Source organism: Poeciliopsis prolifica, unplaced genomic scaffold (genome assembly GCF_027474105.1).
Source record: "Poeciliopsis prolifica strain line A6 unplaced genomic scaffold, Auburn_PproV2 SCAFFOLD025, whole genome shotgun sequence".
Classification (NCBI taxonomy): domain Eukaryota; kingdom Metazoa; phylum Chordata; class Actinopteri; order Cyprinodontiformes; family Poeciliidae; genus Poeciliopsis; species Poeciliopsis prolifica.
This window is the reverse complement of record NW_026562400.1, coordinates 7,364,117-7,384,728: the sequence shown is the minus strand read 5'-3', so window position 1 is coordinate 7,384,728 and position 20,612 is coordinate 7,364,117. Positions and strand designations below refer to the sequence as shown.

Genomic DNA, 20,612 nt, shown 5'->3' with positions numbered 1-20,612 from the left:
TTCCTATATTCAGTCTCCCCTGTAACCATTCCTACTTCCATCTCTCGTCCACATACCGTCCTTCTAATCCCCTTGACTGAAGTGCGGGAGACCCAGTGGCTCTGGGCTTGAAAAAGGAGGAGCAGTAAATTAGAGTGGAAAGAGGACTCGAGATCAGAGAGGGAATGAAAAAGAAGAGTCGCTCAAGCAGCAAGCGGAGTCGGAGTCAGGGAGAAATGAGGGCGGCCGAGTGCCAAGCAAGTCGGATTAATAAGCAATGACAGACATGTTTTTAATTAAAAACCCTTCTTTATTTGGACAAAATAATTATGTACCACAGCAATAGGAAAAATATCTTGAGACAGAGAGTCAAAGAAGCCGCTGTACAGTTGAGAACCCAAAATGCTATAGAAGACAGCATAAATTAAAAAAATAACAACAATATAAAATCCAGACTGTTTTTTTAATACACGAGCTCAACTTTTCCAAACACACACAGAAAATAAAACAGAAAACAAACTCACCCCTACTCAGGTCTTCATTTTTATTAGACTCCTGTATTCCTGATGTAACGTTTTCCAATTCTTGACTGCAGCATTAAGTAACCTCAACCTTTCACTTGACTTTAGGTTGATCTCATAAAGTCTAACAGTCTGCAACATTGAGTCTCTTATCAGTGCCACTGGCAGTCAGGACAGAATCATTACTCATTCCCGTCCTGTAGCCAGAGGTTGCAGTGAAGAGCAGAGGCAGACAGCAGCTGCGTTTGGATCAAGAAACTCCAACAAGGCCTGAATCAAGGACTTTGCTTCTTTTCCTAATGTCCAGGAGATGAGCTTCACATGAAGGATGACTGTGACGAACAACTCATAGGAGAAAGGGCAAATAAAAATAAATCTATAACTGATCTTTCACTTAACTCAAAGGAGATTATTTAATAAGCATTTTAGTCCTAGCTCTCTGAAGAAAACATCTAAAGTTATTTTATTACCATCACATAAGTCAGTGTAAAAAACATAAGTGAACACTTAATGGTTTATTGCTCGTTTGAAGAGGCTAATCAGAAAAAGAACCATGGCTTTTCCCATTTGCATTTTCATCAGGACTGGAAGAAAGCGTGCCAGACTCCTCATTGTGCTCTTATAGTGTATTTTTCAGGGGACAACAGTGTAAGGTTGGTAGGGCAGCATTTTCTGACGTTCATTGATTGCATAAATCCATGCAGGCTTCACAAAGTTCAGGTTGCAATTCTCCATCAGCGCCTGTGATCGATGTGAGCAACAAAAAACAAATCCAACAGAAACATGTCAATGATGATTATGATGCTAGAAAGATTTTAAAAAATCACCTGAATTTAGACATTAATTGAAATAAAGCAATTCTTCCTTGACTAGAACTCACAACTTTACATTATGTAAAATCATCAACAGTCTGTTGTTTAAGGAAAATTTACTAAAGGCATTCATATCCATGTAATCCGGTGCAATACATAGAACTGGATTTTCGGTGAACAGAGAACGTCTTACTTCAAAACGTTTGGCTTTCATACATGTTTGAAAGACATTCTAGGTAGGAAAAAATAACTTGCCCCAATTTACCTGATGGTTTTATTATGCCTTTCAAACTTTTAATAACAGATTAACTCTAGGATTGCATCTTTATGGGGGTCTGAAGCTTGTAAAAGGCATTTTTGAGGTGCCGTCTGTATAACTTAGCAGTAACTAGCAAAATTTCCTCCAGCAATTTGTCAGGGTACAGTCTTTTGGAAGTTGCACATAACAGCAAGTGCATCCATTCATTCAAATGCTAAATGTTATGTTGGACATCTTTATTAAATTACATTTCAAATGGAGGGAACTTACATCCTCAAAGGACTCGTGCCATCCGCCACTTGTCACGACAAACTGCACTTTATCTGACATGTACTCCTCGATCACTCTGAAGAAAACACAGCAGTGAGGTATGCACTTATAAAGTAAGCATACATCTTTGCCAGGTTTCTGGTGTAAATGGCGTGTGGCAAAGTCTTCCTACCCGTTAAAGGCAACGATGTACCGTAAAAGTAGTCGCCTCTCGTTGTTTGGGAATTTTCCATAAAGGAAAAAGTGTTTTCTGTGAAGAAAATCTGGAAAGAAATAAAACATGACAAGAAAATCAAAGAAGGCAGGTGCCAGACTAGACGATAAGGAGGACAGGAATTTATAGATGTCTTTTGTCAAAAGGGAGCGAGCACAAACAGAAGACACTTTTGGTGTTTGTGTTTGGCCATCAATTCTGTGAGCAGCTGCAGCGTCCCAAGCTTCCGACCATCAGACAGACGTGTTCTCACAGAGAATGAGTAACAGAGACAGGAAGACACCAAGAAAAGAGCAAAGGCAGATGTACCTGGCAGCTCAGGGATGGGATGATCCTCTTCCGCTTCAGCATCTGTGTTTTCATCCGTCGACCCCCCATACGGATCCTCTTCTTTCACTGATGATTCTTTTGCAGCTGCTTTCTTCTTGCTCTCCACCCTTTGACAAGGAGAACACAATGTAGGCCGCATCTCTCAGTGCTCATCACACAATAGAAGACAATTCCGGTTAGTCTAACGTTTTTTTTTTTTTTTTTTACAGCAAGAGTCCTGAACCAACCCACATTCTCCTTATATTTCCTCCAAAGAATGTTTTTAACATCCTTAAGAGTCTTGAGCAAAATCTGTGAAGACTGTTCAGTGACTGTACCTGGTCCTTTCCAAAGCTTTTTTAATAAGAGCAGAAAAAGGCTGCCACTCAGATGTGACCTATGAATGAATAAATTTGCTCCGAAACAAGAACTAGTACTGTGCCAACAGGCAACGTCCCAGCATGTCAGCCATACTTGTTCCAGGACACACAATGAAAGGCCAAAAGGGTAAAAAAGAGGAACTTTAATAAATGTGCTCAGTCATCCTTTGATTTGCTCAAGTTTCCATAGCTCTAGCACCTTGAACAAACTGCAGTAGTGTCCCAATATGTGGTAGAAAATAGCTACACATTACATGCTTCCTTAACTTTAATGGTAATTAAAATATTTGAGTACTTTTCTTTCAAAAACGACTTCCACACCAAGGAGTGTTGTAAGTATAATCTGCAAATATTTAAACCAACACACTGACTTATTTTTTCTTTATAGTTTCCGGCCAGATAAACACTGATCAGGACATAATAAGCTGAAAAGCAAAACCAAGAAACAAAAGCCGATTTTCCTCTACATCTCTAATTCCTGTCAGTTTGAGACGTTTTAGGAGAGTCTGGCTGACACTAAACTACATTTGTGCTGTATAGTCTAATTGTATTTAGAAATTAATTCATAGAACATTGCTTAAAGTTGGGAAGGGCACTTAGAACATGATGTAAATCAATACATTTATGGCACTAATCCGAGCCAAGCTAAGAACTACAATCACAGTCTGTGGCATTGCTTCCAGTTACCTCTGCAGCTCGTCTTCTGTATCTACCCCCGATTCATCATCACCTTCATCTTCTCCTGCTAAAAAAAAAGTTCTAAGTTAATTTTCAGTGGTTTTCCTGGAATGCCAGATTTACTCTGATGAAAAAAAAAAGTCTTGCAGGGAATTATACTATATTTTTAAGTTGAATATTTGTTTTTGCAACTCAACATATAAATTCAGCGAGGGCGAGATGTGCTGACTGCTCTGTGGCCCTAATCTTAAAGCTAATTAACTTTAATATGTGCAAGAGTTAAATCTGCTTTAAATTCCTTGCCATCTGTGGAGAGGAGTTTAATGTCTCATTAAAATGCCAGGTGAGTCCACATTTCTATGAAATATACATAAGCATTTCATTCCATGTAACCTTGCAGGCAACACGGTTCTTGCCAGGCTGTGTTGTTGGGGGTTTTCGTTGGGGGGGCAGCTCTGTTTAAAATGCAGTCCGCATGTAACGTGGTGTGTTGGTGGGTCAGAGGCTGTTGTCTCTCCTTAATGAAGCACCTCACCACTTTCCTCTGGGTCTCACATTAACATAGAAATGAGAATCATGCACAAGTCCCTTTGCAGTCATTACTGCTCCACTCCATTCTCGCTTTCAACGCAAGCTGCATGGTTTCTTACGCTTGCCCTTTTCGCAGCGACGGTGTAAACTCATCCATTTCCCAAGTAGCTTATAATAGTTAGCCCCTTTGTCTAATCTTATGGCTCTCATTTTGTCCCGTAGCTCCCTCTGTATTCATTCAGTCCACTTCAGCTGTGCTGTTGCCCTCTTTCAGGCTCCGATAGTTTGAGGGAATAAAATCAATCACTTCAAATAAATCACTTAAACTCAGCTCTTGGATTTGTTCCACACAGAGATGTTCTTACTCGTTTATATCAGGGAGATTTATGATTCTGTCATTAAATATGGGTTTTCTTATTGGATTAGATGTCAGAGCTCAATGACTAAAATGTCTTCACATTTTCTTCTTTCAAATTTCAATTCAGTGTTAGACCAAAATGGTCATTTCAACAATATTGTGTCTTTTTATGCTATTGACATAAAATTGAGCTATGAAGTAGTGTGTGACAGGTGAAATAATTTCAACAGTAAAATAAAAGGAAGTTAAGATTTCTATTTCTGCTTTTGGGGGTTAGCTAATAAATAATGAGAATCAGCAATTGCTGAGCTCAGTGAATGGACCAAATTAGCATAGGCTTTGATGTTAGAAACTGGGGTTTTGATTGACACCATGCATAGCTGTCAGTTCCGACCCTTCAGTAAATTTGAATACTATTACAGGCACCATATAAAAAATATAGATATTTACAAGATAAATATTTGCTTATCTGCAGTAAAAATAAATAAATGAAAAATAAAAAACTATGTACAGTTGAAAATGATGTAATAAATTCATGTTTTCGTTTGTTGTTGAGAAGTTAGAGAAGAGTTAGAGGATGGGAAATAGAGCAAAGAAATCGCTTTATTTTGGCAAACAAGTAGGGAATCCATCAGCCACGCATTCTACAGGCTGACAGGAACTTTATACGAATACTCAACTGAGGTATGAATTGCTCTACAACAATGGCAGATTTAGAAGGAAAATTTAAACTAAGCCATAATGAGAAGAGAGCCTCATGCAGTCGCAGAAGAGAAAGATAAAAAGAAAGATACTCAAAGCAATCTGATGCAAAAATAATCTGGAAAAATATAAAATTTGAAACCTGCAGGATTATTCCTCTGTGTAAATCATGAATGAATTTAGTGCATGCAGCTAGAAGGTACTTCAAAGTTCTTTGGACAATAAATGCTTTACCTTTAGTTTTTACTTTTATTTAAAGGGGATGAAGCTGTGTGAGGGAATGGTGCTTTGTGAGGCAGAAGCTCAGCTGGAAGCTGCAAGGAGGAGCTTTGTGGAAATAAATGGCTGCCAAGGGAAATTCAATGATTTCTCAAACATGCATGAAAGAAAAAACAAATACCCCATGTACATAATTGATGAGGAAATAACATAAGATGAAAGCTAAAAAAATATATATTTTTTATGTTGTTACATTTAGCGTTAATCATTCACATAAGCTTACTGTAACTGTTTTTATAAACATATCTCAGCCTTTCTCTACAACTCGCAAAATAATTTAAAGTTAAGAAAATGTTAAAATTCTTGTGGCGTTTCTCTTTATTCAACTAACTCCCCAATTAGATATTTTATGTAACCTATTTCCTCTGTACTTCCCTTTCCATTAAACTTCCACCTCTATAATTAAATCTCCTCATTCTATTAGTCTCAGGTGAACTTTGGTCACAAATCAGCTGAAACCCTACTTTTGACTCAAATTAAAGGGACATCCAAATTAAGGTACGAAGAACGACAATAAGACAGATAAAATAAAATGAGCCTTTACTATTTGATTTTCCTTGACAAATTTGGCTTTTTACCTGGTTCGTCCACATCAGTTGAGCCTCCATATTCATCATCCTCATCCTTTTTTTCCGGTGTCTTTTTCGGGGTGACTTGTTTCACCTGCTTCTGTGAAATCTGCAGGAACAGTCAGACTCTAGATTTGTAAACTTCACATATTTCTTTAATCCCACAATAATATTTATTAGTTCACTTATCAGACAAATTGACCTTAGTTTCGATTTCCTCCTCACTCTGGTCGTCGCCATCCGTTTCGCTCTCGGAGCTGGACTCCGCCCCATCCATCAAGTAGCTGATGGAAAGCAAGAAACAAAATGTGTCAGGATGATGAAATGCCAGAGGGGAAAGAACAACTGGGTAATATATCTCGTTTCCCCATCTGTTTTACAACGTGATTCAAAGTGTAGTGAGGCCCTTACCTGCTTGCCTCTGCAACAAAGAACAAGTTTCAGACATTTTTTTTTCTCCAGATGAATGAGCCCATGTCCTAATGTTTAAAACATCACCAGCACCTCTGAATAATGCACTTTTAAATCTAGCAGTCCTAGGACAGATTTACTCCTCCTCAGAGGGGAGAATCTGTCTGAAACAAAAAAATCAACAAACACAAAAAGGCCTCATAATTAGAAGTATTGTTGGTTTTGCATTGTGCAATGATCAAATCACATTTGTATTTGATCCACAAATAAATAATAAAACTTCATTTCAGATTAAGGTAATGATTACTTTGTTCAATTTCCTCTGGAAAGATTAAAGGGAATAACAGAGGAGATAGTTATACAGAAACTCACTGAGACATATACAGCTGAATCTCACCAAATTAGAAAAGTTAGCAAAGAAAAGTTCATTTATTTCATGTATTCAAAAAATGAAACTCTACAGAATGACCACGCAGTTATATTTCAACTTTTTATTTCTGTAGTCTAGAGCTAATTAAAAACTCAAACTTTAGTAACTTTGTAAATCAAAATATAGCATAAGACCAATAAAAAGGCCAAAGGCATACAGTTCAAATTAAGGATTGTAACCCAACAAATTAATTTTAAGTTGAGTTGAAGGGGAAACATGCTGGTAAAAAAGATTCACAAGCAACACTGATAATCACACCTGTTGTAGAATATAGTGAAGCTAAGTCCATTTAAGTGTATGGGAAGATTAACAAGGCGTTTGCAACAGCTGGAAGAGCCACCACACCCGCTGCAGTGCGAGTGGTGAGATTTCTTCATGCTAAGACACTTTTCTTCATGTTTTGTTGCTCTTGAACCAGACACAACGTTAGTAACGTCTGACCTGAGCAAAAAACTTTGGATTTCTTTTGAAAATAAAGATCCCAGAAAGAACTGCACAACAAATTATATCTAGATGCAAACTAATTATTTTACATGTATCCGTTCTAGAGAGCGCTAGGGTTCTCTATGTCTCTCATATTTAACTTTTCATGGCAGGAGGGGTAAGAAGTTTGTGGTGGTAAGATATTTAAGTTATGAGGAAACGAAAACTGAGTTGTATTAATCCCAAAACAGTTGATGTCAGCCAGAAGCAACTTTATCAATAAAACCTTGTTGTTGAGATAGAAATACTTAGGGCTCCACTGTACAACACAATTCCATTGAATATAACTTTATTCATCCCCATGGGGCAATTAAAGAGGTGTAGAGAGCAGCAGTACATAAAAACACAGACACAAAACCACATAAAAGCAATATAAAAAGTGCAATAAGCAGGCAAGTGCTAAAAAAAGACTTACAATTTTAAAAACTGACATGGAGAAAAACAGTTTTAGGTATGGATGGATCTGAGTTCAGGAAATGCACACCTCTTAGGATAAATGTTTTTTTTTGGAATCTCAGACATTTCAGTCTGAGTCCAAATGGAAACAACTGAAACACTGAGAGCAGAAAGTAAGAAATGATTCTTTAAATCACCAAAGACAGATTTCTGACAGGACAGACAATAATTTTGGAGCAGACTTTGATGATTTTCTGTACATGAGTCCAATGTTGGCATAGAGGTGAATCAAAAATTAAAGCTGTTGGAATAAATTGGTCAACTCCAAAAGATATCTGCTTCTTTAGCAGCCATCATGAATTAAATGAATTACTGAAATAAAAGAATACTTTATTCATACTCAATTTTGAGACTCCTGTACAAAACAGGCAAGAACCAGAAGAAACTATCCCAGCTGCTCTGAAACAACTGCATTAAAAAATCATCTGCCCACCTTTCCCAGACAATCCCCATAAGCCACTATAAAGTCAGCTGAAAGTTATCTGGGGGGATATCTGAAGCACAGAAGTGATATACTGGAGATAAGGTGAAATCATTTTAGCGCAGAGTGAAGGAGGACATTTACCTGACCTCTGCTTAGGCCAGGAAATTGGAAAATGACAAATGAGACTGTGGGAAAAGAAAGTAAATGAAGTTGTGACAATAAGAGTGGCTATCACAAAGAAACAGATCAACACATTTGAGTTATTCCTGCCTCTTCTTAGATGAAAGAAATGATTTCTGTGCTAAATCACACATTATGTTGATTCTAACATTATGGATAAGCAGATTTTGTTTAGGATTACCTACATGGGCCTTTTAGACAGCTACCTTTAAAGGGCACATCTGATAAAATACATGTCATGGTGTAGAAATTAAACGTCATTGTAAAGTAAGAGAGCTGAAATGTGGAGGTCAAACAAAATCTGCTTTAAGAGCTTGTTTTAAAAGATTTCTGCAGGAAGATGAAGTGATGCAGCCATCGTACCTAGTGTCTACTGTAGCAGTCTGTGGGGCAGTGCTATGATCTGGGCTGCAGGCTCAGGCTCATGAACATTATGAGCCCAAATAATGGTCTATGGTATGAGCTTTAAATTTTGGAGGCATTGTCTTTTTTTAAGCCATGCATCATATTTTAACTAAATTTGTTTATGTATTTACAAATGTTTACTTAAAATGTTTACTTGGAGCAGAAAAACTAATAAAAATATTTATTAGAGCTCCAGTTGATCAGAACACTTCAGGTTAAAACAAAAATTATGGAGTTGGAGGACAGTTTTCATAGATTTTACATGTTGACCTCAAATAAACTGCAAATATATATAAAATCACCAGCATAATTCACAATCCTCACTAATGCAGCGCATCTAGTATTATTTACTGCAACCACAACTGATGACAATGTAGTTCTAAACTTCTGGCTCAAATGCATTATGTAGGAGAATCGCTTTGAAAGTAAAATCATAATTCCTTTGTGTAGCAGGTACTTTTATGAGCTGTTGATTATTTATGCAAGTTTTTATTTTCAGACTTATTTCCATGCCATTTTGAAAAATACTAAAGCTTGATTATATTAATATTTTGGGTAGTTGGTTATATTGTGTATAATTTGGTTATACTGTTAGCCAGTGTCAGAGCTAGTTGAGTATTTCTCATCCTCTTGCTTAATGTGTTGTTCACTGATTGTTAAATGACTATATATTAAGGGTTGGCTGGGGTTCTTAGCTGATGTCCCAATCTGATTATTAGAAGCACTCCATAGCCTGCCTGCATGTCAGGAGCCGACCAACGCTGCGTGTTTTACCTCCAGATGCTCAGCAACAACAGTTACAGCGTGAGTGTGCAGATTTGTACGGGTGCTTGTCATCATCAAAGTAAGTGGTTCTTTTAATTACCCATAGCAGATGCAGCTTTTAAATAAAGAATACATCATCAAAGCTCCACACTCAACATGCAGCACAATAGCAGTGCTGGACAGTGGAGCACAGGGGTGAGTTCTCACCGGCACAATAGGACATTTACAGAAAACGATGAACATGAGGGAGAATGGCAGGTTGCAGCGAACTTTTTATTTGTATTCTTGAATTTTTCTTTTTAAATAAAGATCAAAGATAAAAACTTATCTGCATAGCAATATTTAATTTAGTCAGCTTAATTTATTGAAATTGCAATTTACTCCATACATCTTTTTTTTTGAAAAATTATGAAAAAAAAGTTATCAAATTACTCTTTCCACAGTGAGCAGCATATTGCTGTCACATTCTAAGGCCAAACTTGAACTTAAACAAGCATTTTTATCAAGCTCAGTAGAAGGATAAATGTAAAACCTTATCAACTGATAAGGCGTTAAATGGTCTGATCTAAATGCATCTCACAGATGATTTTCAGATAGGAACCATTAAAACAAAGTGTCGTACATGGACTTAAGCTGTGAGCCCCCCAAATGTAACTCAAGAATGGTACATATTTGATCTGACACCACAGAAATCATTTTTTAATGAATTAGAGCAATTTTCTACTGACAAATTTAAAGATTACAGATCCCTTTCCCACAAAACTAATAAGTTCTGAGCAGAAAATAATTATAATTAACAGAAATAAAGGTTTGAAAACATTTTGTTTGTAATTAATCCATGCAATATGTTTCCTTTAGTAAATTAAAGTATTGAAATTAGTGAACTTTTCACTTTGATGTCTCAATTTTATTATTCATAAAAGCTCACACAGAGGAGACAGTGAGGAACTTTATGTATGTGGGAATTTCTTAATGAGAAATCAAAAGTCCACACATATAATACAGTAAGATCCCAATTAAATTTAGATCTCCCAATGTCTTTAGCCCTACATTATTCAGTACATACAGATTTATCAGGAATCATGACAGAGGACCTTGAGGTTGGAAATGCACCCCAACCCTATAATGAGCTATTTAATTAGAGCTGCTGGAGCTCAGTGGGCAGAATTTGTGATCACAGCAGGGATCTTCTACTCAAGGTTACAGTGCTCTCTGTAGCAAGAAGTCTTCCCTGCTGTGGTGGGAGTATTTTTGGATGTTTCAATCAGTGAGATTGCTGGGAACAGACTGTACAACACGGAAAAACAGACACAGCCCAAAAGAGAGTTCTCATCAGACATGGAGTCATACTGTAGTCACGTGTTCTGTGCTACTTAATTCTTACCAGCTGCTCGTTTGGATGAGTTTCAACATCTCTGCAGGTCTGAAATGAAACTTGGTGCAGTTTAATGTATTTGATGGTGGCATGAGTTTTGGGATTTTTACAGCTTTGTCCTATATTTCAGTTAGAACTGCATAATACTAGCACAAGATGCAAATGCAGTTTCTCAAACATTTCAAGTATCTAGAAATATAATATCTTGTTGTTTTATTCGATTTCTCATAAAAAAAACGGGCTTTCAACAATTAAATGTTAGGAGCATGTGTTAGGTTCCTGTCTCTTTTTGACAGGTTTCAGATCCATATACTGGCATGTTCATCTCATTACATGGCCTACAATTAAACCCTGCAATGAGATGAACATGCCAGGGTTCAGCCCAGCATTGTGCAGAACTGCAAAGATCAAATTAAAGTCACACACATCATCGTCCAGCAGATTCTTCCATTGATTCACCTGCACCATTATTTTATTTTATTGTATTTTATTTATTTATGTCAAACAGGTTTTTAAAAACAAGAAACAAAAGCAATCAGTAGGACAGAGAAAACATGTACATACTTAATCAAGAACAAAAATAATTTGTTTACTACTACTTTTCCATTTGAAAAGAAGTAGGAAGAAGTGAACACTTGTGTGTCTTTAAGGTGCTTCCGTAAATATAGTTCTATAATTTGGCAAAACTCTAAAATGAAATGCCTTGGCAGATTAAATCAACTCAATGGTGAATGATCAAACTATATCAAAGAAAATGGTTTTACTTCACACTGAAGTGTTAGTTGCAATCGAATTTTTCACTTAAACTGCCAGTTATAGATTACAAACCTCATGTAGATTCATAATTAACATTGTTTTAATTATAACAGCTGTGCTACTGAGAAACCAATAACGGCTGTGTATAAAACATGTCCCACTTCAGAAGCGAGAGGTATCTAAAGATGCTGGACAGGCAAGATTCTGCATAACTTTGCCATAATATCTAAGTTACTGGTGCATAACAACCTTGCATTAGCTGTGGATCATTTGTGCACTCAACAAGAATAATTACATAAACATACCACAGTTCACTAATATTGACAAGCATTTCTCACATAGATGAGTTTCTTCAGCTGCACAGCAAGTGCTCCTTACCATAATCTTGCTTATACTATCTATTCTACAGTAACACTGAAATATATGTTTCAAAATATGTAATAAAATCAACATACATCCATCTTTCTTATGCAAAATGCAATGGTCACGTAAAGGGAGATTAGGTGCTGGCCATGTTTGCAGACAATTATTGACGGCAGTTATGTTTTCAAGTGGAAAGTTAAGTGGAAGGATAGAACTGTTAAACTCATATCTCTGAACTTAATCATCTTCAAATTTATTAGCATTAAGGGGCTGAGAGTGCCTGTCCAACTGGGCAATATATTGTTGGTAAGCAAAGCAAGTTACCAGAATATAAGAGCATACCAAATACTGTAGTGATATTTAGGAATCAATATATTGGAACTCATTTATGGCTTTCTTACCGTTTATATGAGATCTTCTGTTTCCTCTTATGGCAGTCCATCACCCATTCTTTCCGGACAATGATGCCGCCTGCTGATTTCACCTGGCTGTACTTGGGGGTGTTGGCGAAGGCACAGCTGTAGAATAATGGGCCGAGACAGGAGCATGCATCCAGAAAAACAAACAAAAAAGATGTTTATGACACAACAGGGAAGCTAACAAGTCAGTCTGGTCGACTAGCTGAAAAAATTAATGTTCTGACCATGTCAACCATGGATGCATAAAAATCTAGAGGGGAAATTAAGAAAAGCTTATTTAAAATAAACCTTTGTATGTTAAACCAAAAGTATATATATATATATTCTTTAGGAATATTTTTTCATTTTGAATGTGAATACCAACATTAAATGATTAAACAAAGAAAAGATGCTGAGGTGCACCTTTAATGGATTTTTATTTTTTATCTAAAGGCAATTCCCCTAAACAAAAGTGTGAACATTTTAGCTGCAATAGGGCTTTATTCCTGCTCTACTTTCTTTTATCTACACTGTGCAGTTTCTCAGTGCATTGATGGGCTGACTTATCTCTTCGCTCTTTAGCATTTGTTCCTCGTTTATCTCTTTGAGTTCTCTTTGCACAGCAGTATCTGTAAGCAGTTCTCGTCTCCAGAGAAATGCAGCATGGGGCTTCCCTAACAGCTTTGACACGGTGGGCATTATAAATGTGATATCACTGAAGTTTATGGGCTCCCAGCAGGTTTCCTCAGTATGCCAGCTGAACACTCCCTAAATAAAAAGTGATTTATTTTCCTGTTTCTTCTTCTTGTATCTGTCACTTATCCATTCAAATCAGGTGTGCTTGAAACATCTACCAAGGGACTCATTCTTCCTATTAATTTGCACTCTGTTTGAACAAAACAACAAAATGTGTGGAATCTTCCATTTCCTATAAATGAAGAAAAAGTGCAGTGTGATCTTTCTTCTGATTCATCTTTTGATATGAAACTACCACATTTCTTAACTGTTCAAACTTCACCCACATATCTGACCTGAGATGTGCCGGCACTACAGCACGATCTGTTAACCACAGATGCTTAAGTGCATCTTTATATTTTGATTGCCTTTGAACAAGAGTGAAGCACAAAATCAATTCAAGCGGAAAATATAAAAGTAACTTATTTAGTTGAAGATCTTTAATGGAAATGCAAAATGTTCCTAAAGATCTTTTTGTAAAGATAAATGTTTAAAGTTATTCACCAGAGAGACCAGGCTGGCCTGCTTTGTTGAATCCCAGTTAATCAGAACATTATTTAAAAGTTTATTTCAGAAATAGAATTCAAAAAGTGAAACTCATTACATACATAAAGTGATGTATGTTTATGCATGTTTGTTCATTTTAAAAATAAATTTAACAAACATGTCATCCTCCGCACTAATGTGGAAACTACTGACTTTATCGCTATCCAGAAGAAAATCTCAGACAGTAAGTAAGTCAGAAAAGGTCATTGTTAAAGAAGATGGATGTTCTCAGATTGCTGCATTTAAGTTTATAAAATGAAAGGCTGTGTGGAAGTAAAAAAGTATGGTAGAAAAAGATTCGCAAGCAACACCAGGTTGAGATGGTCGGTGTGAAGTTTAAACAGAAATAATTTGAGGGGCCATGTCCTCTACTGGAGTTGGTCTACTCAAGTTCAAAACCAGCACAGCTTTCCAGTTAGAGGTTACAAAAAGAACTTCATGTTTTGGAAATTCAAGGATCTAAATCCCATTGAAAATCTATGCATTGTTGTCAAGAGGAAGATGGACACCAGAACTAATAATGCAGATTGGTTAAGGCCATTACTAAAACATGCAACACCCAATAAAGGAGTATATATGCTTATAAACTATAAAAAATAATGTGAATCTGAATAATTATCTAATTTGTGATCAACCTTAAAGGAAATACTTACATAAGATGTGTGGAGTCAGGTGTCCAGTCGGGCCGGTACTTGGCTCCCATTTCAAGCGCTTTTTCTCTCAGCTCCCCTCTGAATGGGTTCTGAAAGCCACTCAGCACAAACACAACTCCCTCCAAGATCCGGTTAAACGGGACCTGCTGCTCGCTCTTGGGTTTTGTCTTTGGTTTGGGCTTAGGTTCTGGTTTGGATTGGCTCTCCTTCTTCTTCTCAGCAGATTTCTTTGCTGATGGTGCTGCAGAAAGAGCTCTATTTTGAGGTGTGCTTGTTTTATAACATAAATAAATTTATTAATGACCTGCTACCTTTGGCAGTGCTTGGGCTTGGCGTGCTGACAGGACTCGGTTTGTATTTAGGGGTCGCAGCTTTGGTCTCAGGCGAGCCCCCAGGACTCATTTTCTTTGTCGGAGGAGGCCCAGAGGAAGACTGTCGCTCTTTGCTGAATTCAAACTTCCTTTTTGCTGGTGGCTGGATGACAAAAGTATCAAATTACTGTAGCAAGTATTTAAAAAAATGAATACAAAAACACTAACTGGTTCACTGGAGCTGAATCTACTACAAACCAGTTCATTTTGACAAACTTGTATTAAGTGGTTACTTTAGCATATAACTCACAGATTATCGTTAATCAAACCTTCATACTTAGTCTATTTTATGAAAGTTGCATTAAAATTTCCATTATTGAAATTATTCTAATTTTGGCAACTGACATATATGTGAATAGAGAGTCTGTTGGCAGAAAGTCCAGGAGTACGAAGAGAAAGTTTCAGGTTTTAAAAATACAAACAAAGCTTCGCCCAAACCACGTCCAGGTCACACTACTTTGAGCAAATCACAACAACTGCTGTCAAAAGGAACTTTACAAAAAAATAATTTCAATTCAATAATATATAGATTCATATTGATCCCACCTATTAAAGAGTATGCTCAATTAGTTATTCATAGGTGTTTAAAAAGTTTCTATCGAATGAAACCCAGCAGATTTCAACGAGTCTTTAACTTGCAGAATTCACTTCTTCTGCACAAGAGCATAGTAACAATCTCTGGGTGAAAAAAGTCATTTAATTGTTCAATATTTTCTGATGCTCCGTTATAGTTTTTCTTTAAATTGTAAGATACGGTTGCCGTAAAACCCAAGTATTTTTGTATTAAAAGCAGACATGTTGGTAAAGCGAAAGTAAGGATAAGTTAATTTGACTTTATTTTGGAGCCAGAGAAAGGTCATCAGAAGGCAATGAGTATTTATCAAGACTGCAGAGGAAACTTTCCATCAAACTATTTATTGCATCATAAAGCAAACAGATGAACAAAAATAGGTGAAATATTCTGAGTCAGCTTTTTTGAAAAACACTCTGCATCTGTTTGCATAAAAAGAGAAAATAAACACACTCCTCACTCAGAGCACCATATTTTTATTGCATTTCTAATGTGGATTCAAGTAGAAAAAGTTGCTCTATCTTGGCTGTTAAAAGAAACATTGGGCTGATTTTCAGGAAGGCTTTTTTTCTTAATTTATGTAAAAGATAAAAGTAATTTTCAGGTATAAATATATGCATACATTGAAAAATACTTGAAAGCTATTCACTTCAGTTTAAGTTAAACCTACTGGATTTATCGCATATTATTTGGTTGCTACAGCACATAAAAAATTTGTTCTCCATAACCCACCAGGTTAAATAATGGTTAATTAACTCAATAAGAATATTTTTAAAAGTGCATAAAAACCTTCAAACGCCTACAGATCCTGAGCTGCATCAAGTTTTTCTGCCTGGTTTCATTTCCTCTACAGCCTCCTCTGCCTTTTTGGGTCTAAATGAAGGGTAGGGCTACAGCTCACTGATGAACAGGTGTTTGGTGGGTGCCCTTCAGAGCAGAACATGATGGGGGGATATTTAGTACCTGTGGTGAGGAAGAGATGGAGGTGGAAGCTTGACCTGGTGATTGAGAGCTACCTCCTGCCTGCAGAGCAGCAGCAGCATAGCTCAGCTTGTCACTCTGTGGGGAGACTAAAGATAGAAAAGAGAAGCAGACAGTGAGGAAGAACAAGACAGCCATTAACATAAAGAACCCCCAATAGAAAAGCCTGTCTTTCAACTCTCGTCCCTCAGCAAAGTTAGGCAGCCTAAAATAAAACCTAATTAGAGTACGCTCATTACTGAAAGGAATCAATAGGGCTTGTAAATTTAAATAAATGGCTCTACCTTTGAGTGAAGTGTTTGGCTTTGTTGCACTGTCTCGGTTGAAGAAGAGGCTCCCAGGCTGAAGGCTGGGCCCAGATGAAGGAGACTCATCTTTCACCCTGAACTGTCCCAGCTTCGTCAGTTTCTGGCAGGAAGGAAGGACAAGTTCAGTGCAGAAGGAGAAGATTCAGGGACTGAATGAAGTAATTTTTTTTTCCAACTAAAAGGAGGCCTTCAATCTGACAAATGATTTCATAGTTCAACACTTCCAACTGAGCTCACCCTACATTTAAATCAAATCCCTCCATGCCAGCTTTGTGGGTGTTTAGTTTTTTTTTTTTTTCAATCACTGGTGGCACAATTATTGTCTAACCTGCTGTCATTACTCTGCAGAAACGTCCTTTACCAATACAACACTGCCTATCTATCGTATTTATGGGGTATCCAAGGATAACGTTTATTTTGGGGCACCAGAAGCATTCTTGTATTGATTTGGTCGTTTATATTAGATTAACACACCCTCCAACAAAAGAGCCAACAATCCTTTTAATGCTAGAGTCCACGAGATTTTGAACAATATCCTGAAATTACTTGCACTCTTACAAAGCCTTCAGAAGAGGAACAGGCCCACAGCATCACAGATCCTCCACCGTACTTATCAGTGAAAATGTGGACCAGTCCACATATTTATTCAAAATGCTAATCCAAGGAGTCTAAGCTTTTTTTATATTTCTTTTTGACAACTGCGTGCTGATGGCATTTAATGGTTGTCATGGAGACTCGATGGCACCATTGTATCACATAAATGAACACATTTCCAATTTATCAGAAAATGCTTTTAAAATCTCGACAGAAAATTAAACTACAAAATGTTTCACAAAAAAATCAAAATGTTAAGAAATTCATGTTTAATTTCATACAGCACTTATACGCACATGCACACTCCCACGCACACGCGCACGCACACATGCATACACACAACCTGCCCAATGATAATGGCGAGTTACAGCTACATTTACTGGTTTGTTGGCGACTAATCGGTTACAAAATAATAAATGCTATGTGATGTATTACAGCTATTAGAAAAAAAATACTGTGTAATTTAAGATAATGTGATGATGTGTCTGTGACTTCAGACCAGAAACATGTATTTTTATACATAAAGCAAAGTTCTGTTGTTTTATCCTCATTTAGGCAGTTATTTGTATAGCAATGATTAAAATGGAGCACCACAGTGGATGACTTACAGGGGAGGAGGTCGGAGGATCGGTTTTATCAGGCGGTGAGTGGAACTTGACAAAAGCAAGGCCATATGCAATGTTCTGTAAAGTGCAAAAGATAGCACCAATACACATTATTATGTTAAAAGAACTTGTGTGAAGCTTAAATTCTAGATAAACATACAAAGGAAAAAGACTCCTGTAAAAAACATTTCAATTCCCAGGCTGTACTGTTGACTTTATCCACAAAAAACACCTTTTTATTTAAAGGCTCAGAAATTTGTTGTGCCATATTTTGTAAGCGTCAAAAGGATTTATGGTGCTACACAGTGGATCTGATGCTTCCTTTTATGAATATTGAATCCCTACCACCATCTCTACTTGGGAAAAAATATACAACCAATAAATTTGCTGTCACCTAAAAGTGATATGTCAGCTGATTTGAAATCACTGAGTTCCTCACCTTGCTGTACGGCTGGGAACACACAATTTTCACCCTGTCCCACTTCTCCTGAGAGGTGCTCTTCTGCAGCTGGTTGGGTCCGAAGAAACGAACCCGGTTCATGTTGGTGCCATTACGGCTCTCAGTGGGGGACATGAAGGAAGATGTGACGAGAAGAACCTGAGAGAAAGTGAGGGAGATAGAAAAAGAAAGCAGCAAAGTTAAAAAGGAGTAATTTTTTTATTCTTTTTTTAATTAAGCAAAGATTAAAATGGTTAGGAAGTGAAAACTGTCACAGTGTGATTTGTGACAAAAACCTCATAGTCCTGGTCTTTGACAGCTGAAGAATTTCCAACCAACACCTCGATGAAAGCTGATCCTTCATTCCCAATATCAATACTGTGGACTTGCTCCTCTTTTTCAAACTGGAGAAAAAGTAAATACAACATGAGACAGCTCTCGGAGGGAAATAAAGAAGATATGTCGTAAAGAGTCAATAAACTGACTGCTGCGTCAGCCTCACAGTACAAAGATGTTCAACCCCAGAGTCTTATGACTGGAAATTATTACAGTCAAACACTTTCAATCAAAATGAAGAAACTTGGTTATTTAGCATCACTACTCATTTGAGTTTGTAAACACACAATATTTTATCACAGGAAAAAAACTAACTGTTGCAAAGTCCTATTTTATACCCAAAATAACTGGAAAAAGTGTTGAATCGGCTAAATGTCATAATCAGCATTAAAGATCTCAAATTGGCTGCTCTACAAGTGAACTGTATTTGTGGACCTCTACTTGAGAGGGAAAGAGTGAAACCACATTTTAAAAAATGTACTGTTACTTACTGGTAAAAGAAGTGTTTTTTATAAGTTATTTTGCTAAATAACATATCCTGATAAAAATAAGTATTAAAATGAGTAAAATAAACATGGCAAGTTGTCAAAAAATTAAAAAATAAAGGGAGGTGGGGCTCAGAACCGTTCAGTATAGCTAAAACTAATTGCATTATTAGAAATAATATTATTATAATTACTTTTGGGCAGCTCTAAATTCAGGTTTGGCATTACCTCTGAGATGCCCCTGGAACTTTTCTGTTGATAGTGGATCGAGGTGTGTCTAACATTTGACCTGTGAACTTAATGTGCTAGCACAGGTTGGACCTGCTTTGAGTGTTCATTTCTCCCCGAAGGAGCAAACCTGCATTTTAGAAAATCTATGCGATTAGATTTAAGATTTCTAACATCCAGCATAAAGCAATTTACAGAAATCCAGCTGCAAAGAATTCCACATCTTAGGAAAACACGCAATTGCAATATTATTGTTGATCCAGATTCACTCGCTGTTCTACTTGTTTTCCATCATTACAATGTTCCCTTTTTATCTTTTGTTTAGTTTATTACTAATAAAACAGGTTGTATCTCTACGCTAATTTGGTGAAACGTCATTTTAAACAATAATTTAGTTTGTATAATGTCAAAAATTATGGCTAATAGGAATGGGGAAAAAACTTATCAAGAATATTTTTTCATTTAGAGATATTTGGGAGTTTTTAGTAGGCACTGGTCGCTGAGCTATTTGTGAACGTACAAGTTGTTAATTAAGATAAATGATAAGTATTTATTATCCTAAAATATCACAGAAAGAATAAAAAGAAACAAACACCCGAATATTTTGTGTCAAAACAAACCTGAAGGATGACGGACGTCTGCTTCTCACCGGGTTTTGCTGCTTTCCACTTTCTGTATGTGTCTGAGCTCAGCAGGTTGTCTGCTTTATGAGTCTGGTTTGAATTGAAACAAAAACATTAGGCAAAGCGCAGCTAACTTCACGAACATAATGACATAAAACAACTTACGCTGTCCTCGGTGGAGCAAGAAATTACATGCTTGAGTTGAATTTCTGGCATGCTTGTCTTGTTGTTTTTCGAAACGCGATTAATTTCCAGTTAATTTCCGTCAACCGGGCGTTTTTATAAAATACGACGTACAGCCTAACCCTAAAACACACCCAGACTGCTTTTCGTGACTTTACAATAAACTCACTTTGCTGCAGAACAGCAAATAAACGACTCCTGACTAACCAGATAGCATGCTAGTAAACAAAAGACAGTGAACTTCCCCGCATGTGTCGGATCATTCAACACGTCTGAAAGGCTGCAGCGCAATAATCTCCCACGGTGTTTTATGCTTCACATTTAATACAATACTTTTATCGCTACAGTAAATATCTCGATTTATATAACGACCACTTGAATGTAACGTTAAATATGCGCAAGTGAGCACTCATTTTCCCACCAAAAGGCTGCAAATGTCAATGTGTCGTAACTTCCGACTCTAGGCGTCTCTAACCAATGAGAACTTCACGTTCTTCTTCTACTGCAAAATTAGCTCACCATGCAGTTAATTCGCCACCAAGTGGTGGAACGTATGCATTTTCTAAGTCAGAAAAGTTTCGAAGTGGAATAAAATGTGGATATATTTTTACTTCTCTATGATGCGGAGAAAAACATGCGTGTTAATT

The 20,612-nt window shown here is 36.9% G+C and overlaps 1 protein-coding gene across 2 annotated transcripts; it reads right to left on the bottom strand.

Annotated features, from left to right (window-relative positions):
• Window positions 1–274: 274 nt before the first annotated feature.
• xrcc1 (X-ray repair complementing defective repair in Chinese hamster cells 1) lies at window positions 275–20,411 on the bottom strand. Of its 2 annotated transcripts, none has more exons than XM_055047342.1 (17): window positions 19,948–20,411; window positions 19,780–19,872; window positions 18,407–18,514; window positions 18,111–18,269; window positions 17,675–17,749; window positions 16,449–16,572; window positions 16,147–16,253; window positions 14,553–14,715; window positions 14,242–14,482; window positions 12,311–12,427; window positions 6,064–6,145; window positions 5,871–5,970; window positions 3,432–3,489; window positions 2,365–2,492; window positions 2,014–2,104; window positions 1,842–1,917; window positions 275–1,241 (listed from the first exon to the last, which is right to left on the bottom strand). In XM_055047342.1, the coding sequence occupies exons 1-17, from the start codon at window positions 19,996–19,998 to the stop codon at window positions 1,134–1,136; spliced, it is 1,881 nt and encodes a 626-aa protein (XP_054903317.1). In that variant the 5' UTR covers window positions 19,999–20,411; the 3' UTR covers window positions 275–1,133. The 2 variants fall into 2 exon arrangements, with proteins under 2 accessions (XP_054903317.1, XP_054903319.1); XM_055047344.1 differs by having other exon boundaries at window positions 3,432–3,486.
• Between the last annotated feature and the right edge of the window lie 201 nt (window positions 20,412–20,612).

What these genes read in the sequence shown, in the direction of transcription:
- xrcc1 (XM_055047342.1), bottom strand. Translation starts at nt 19,998, where the DNA reads ATGCCAGAAATTCAACTCAAGCATGTAATTTCTTGCTCCACCGAGGAC. An exon ending in TCAAAGACCAGGACTATGAG is followed by an intron (nt 18,270 to 18,406) that starts GTTTTTGTCACA and finishes ACTTTCTCTCAG; the next exon opens with GTTCTTCTCGTCACATCTTC. An exon ending in GGCACGAGTCCTTTGAGGAT is followed by an intron (nt 1,242 to 1,841) that starts GTAAGTTCCCTC and finishes CATCGATCACAG; the next exon opens with GCGCTGATGGAGAATTGCAA.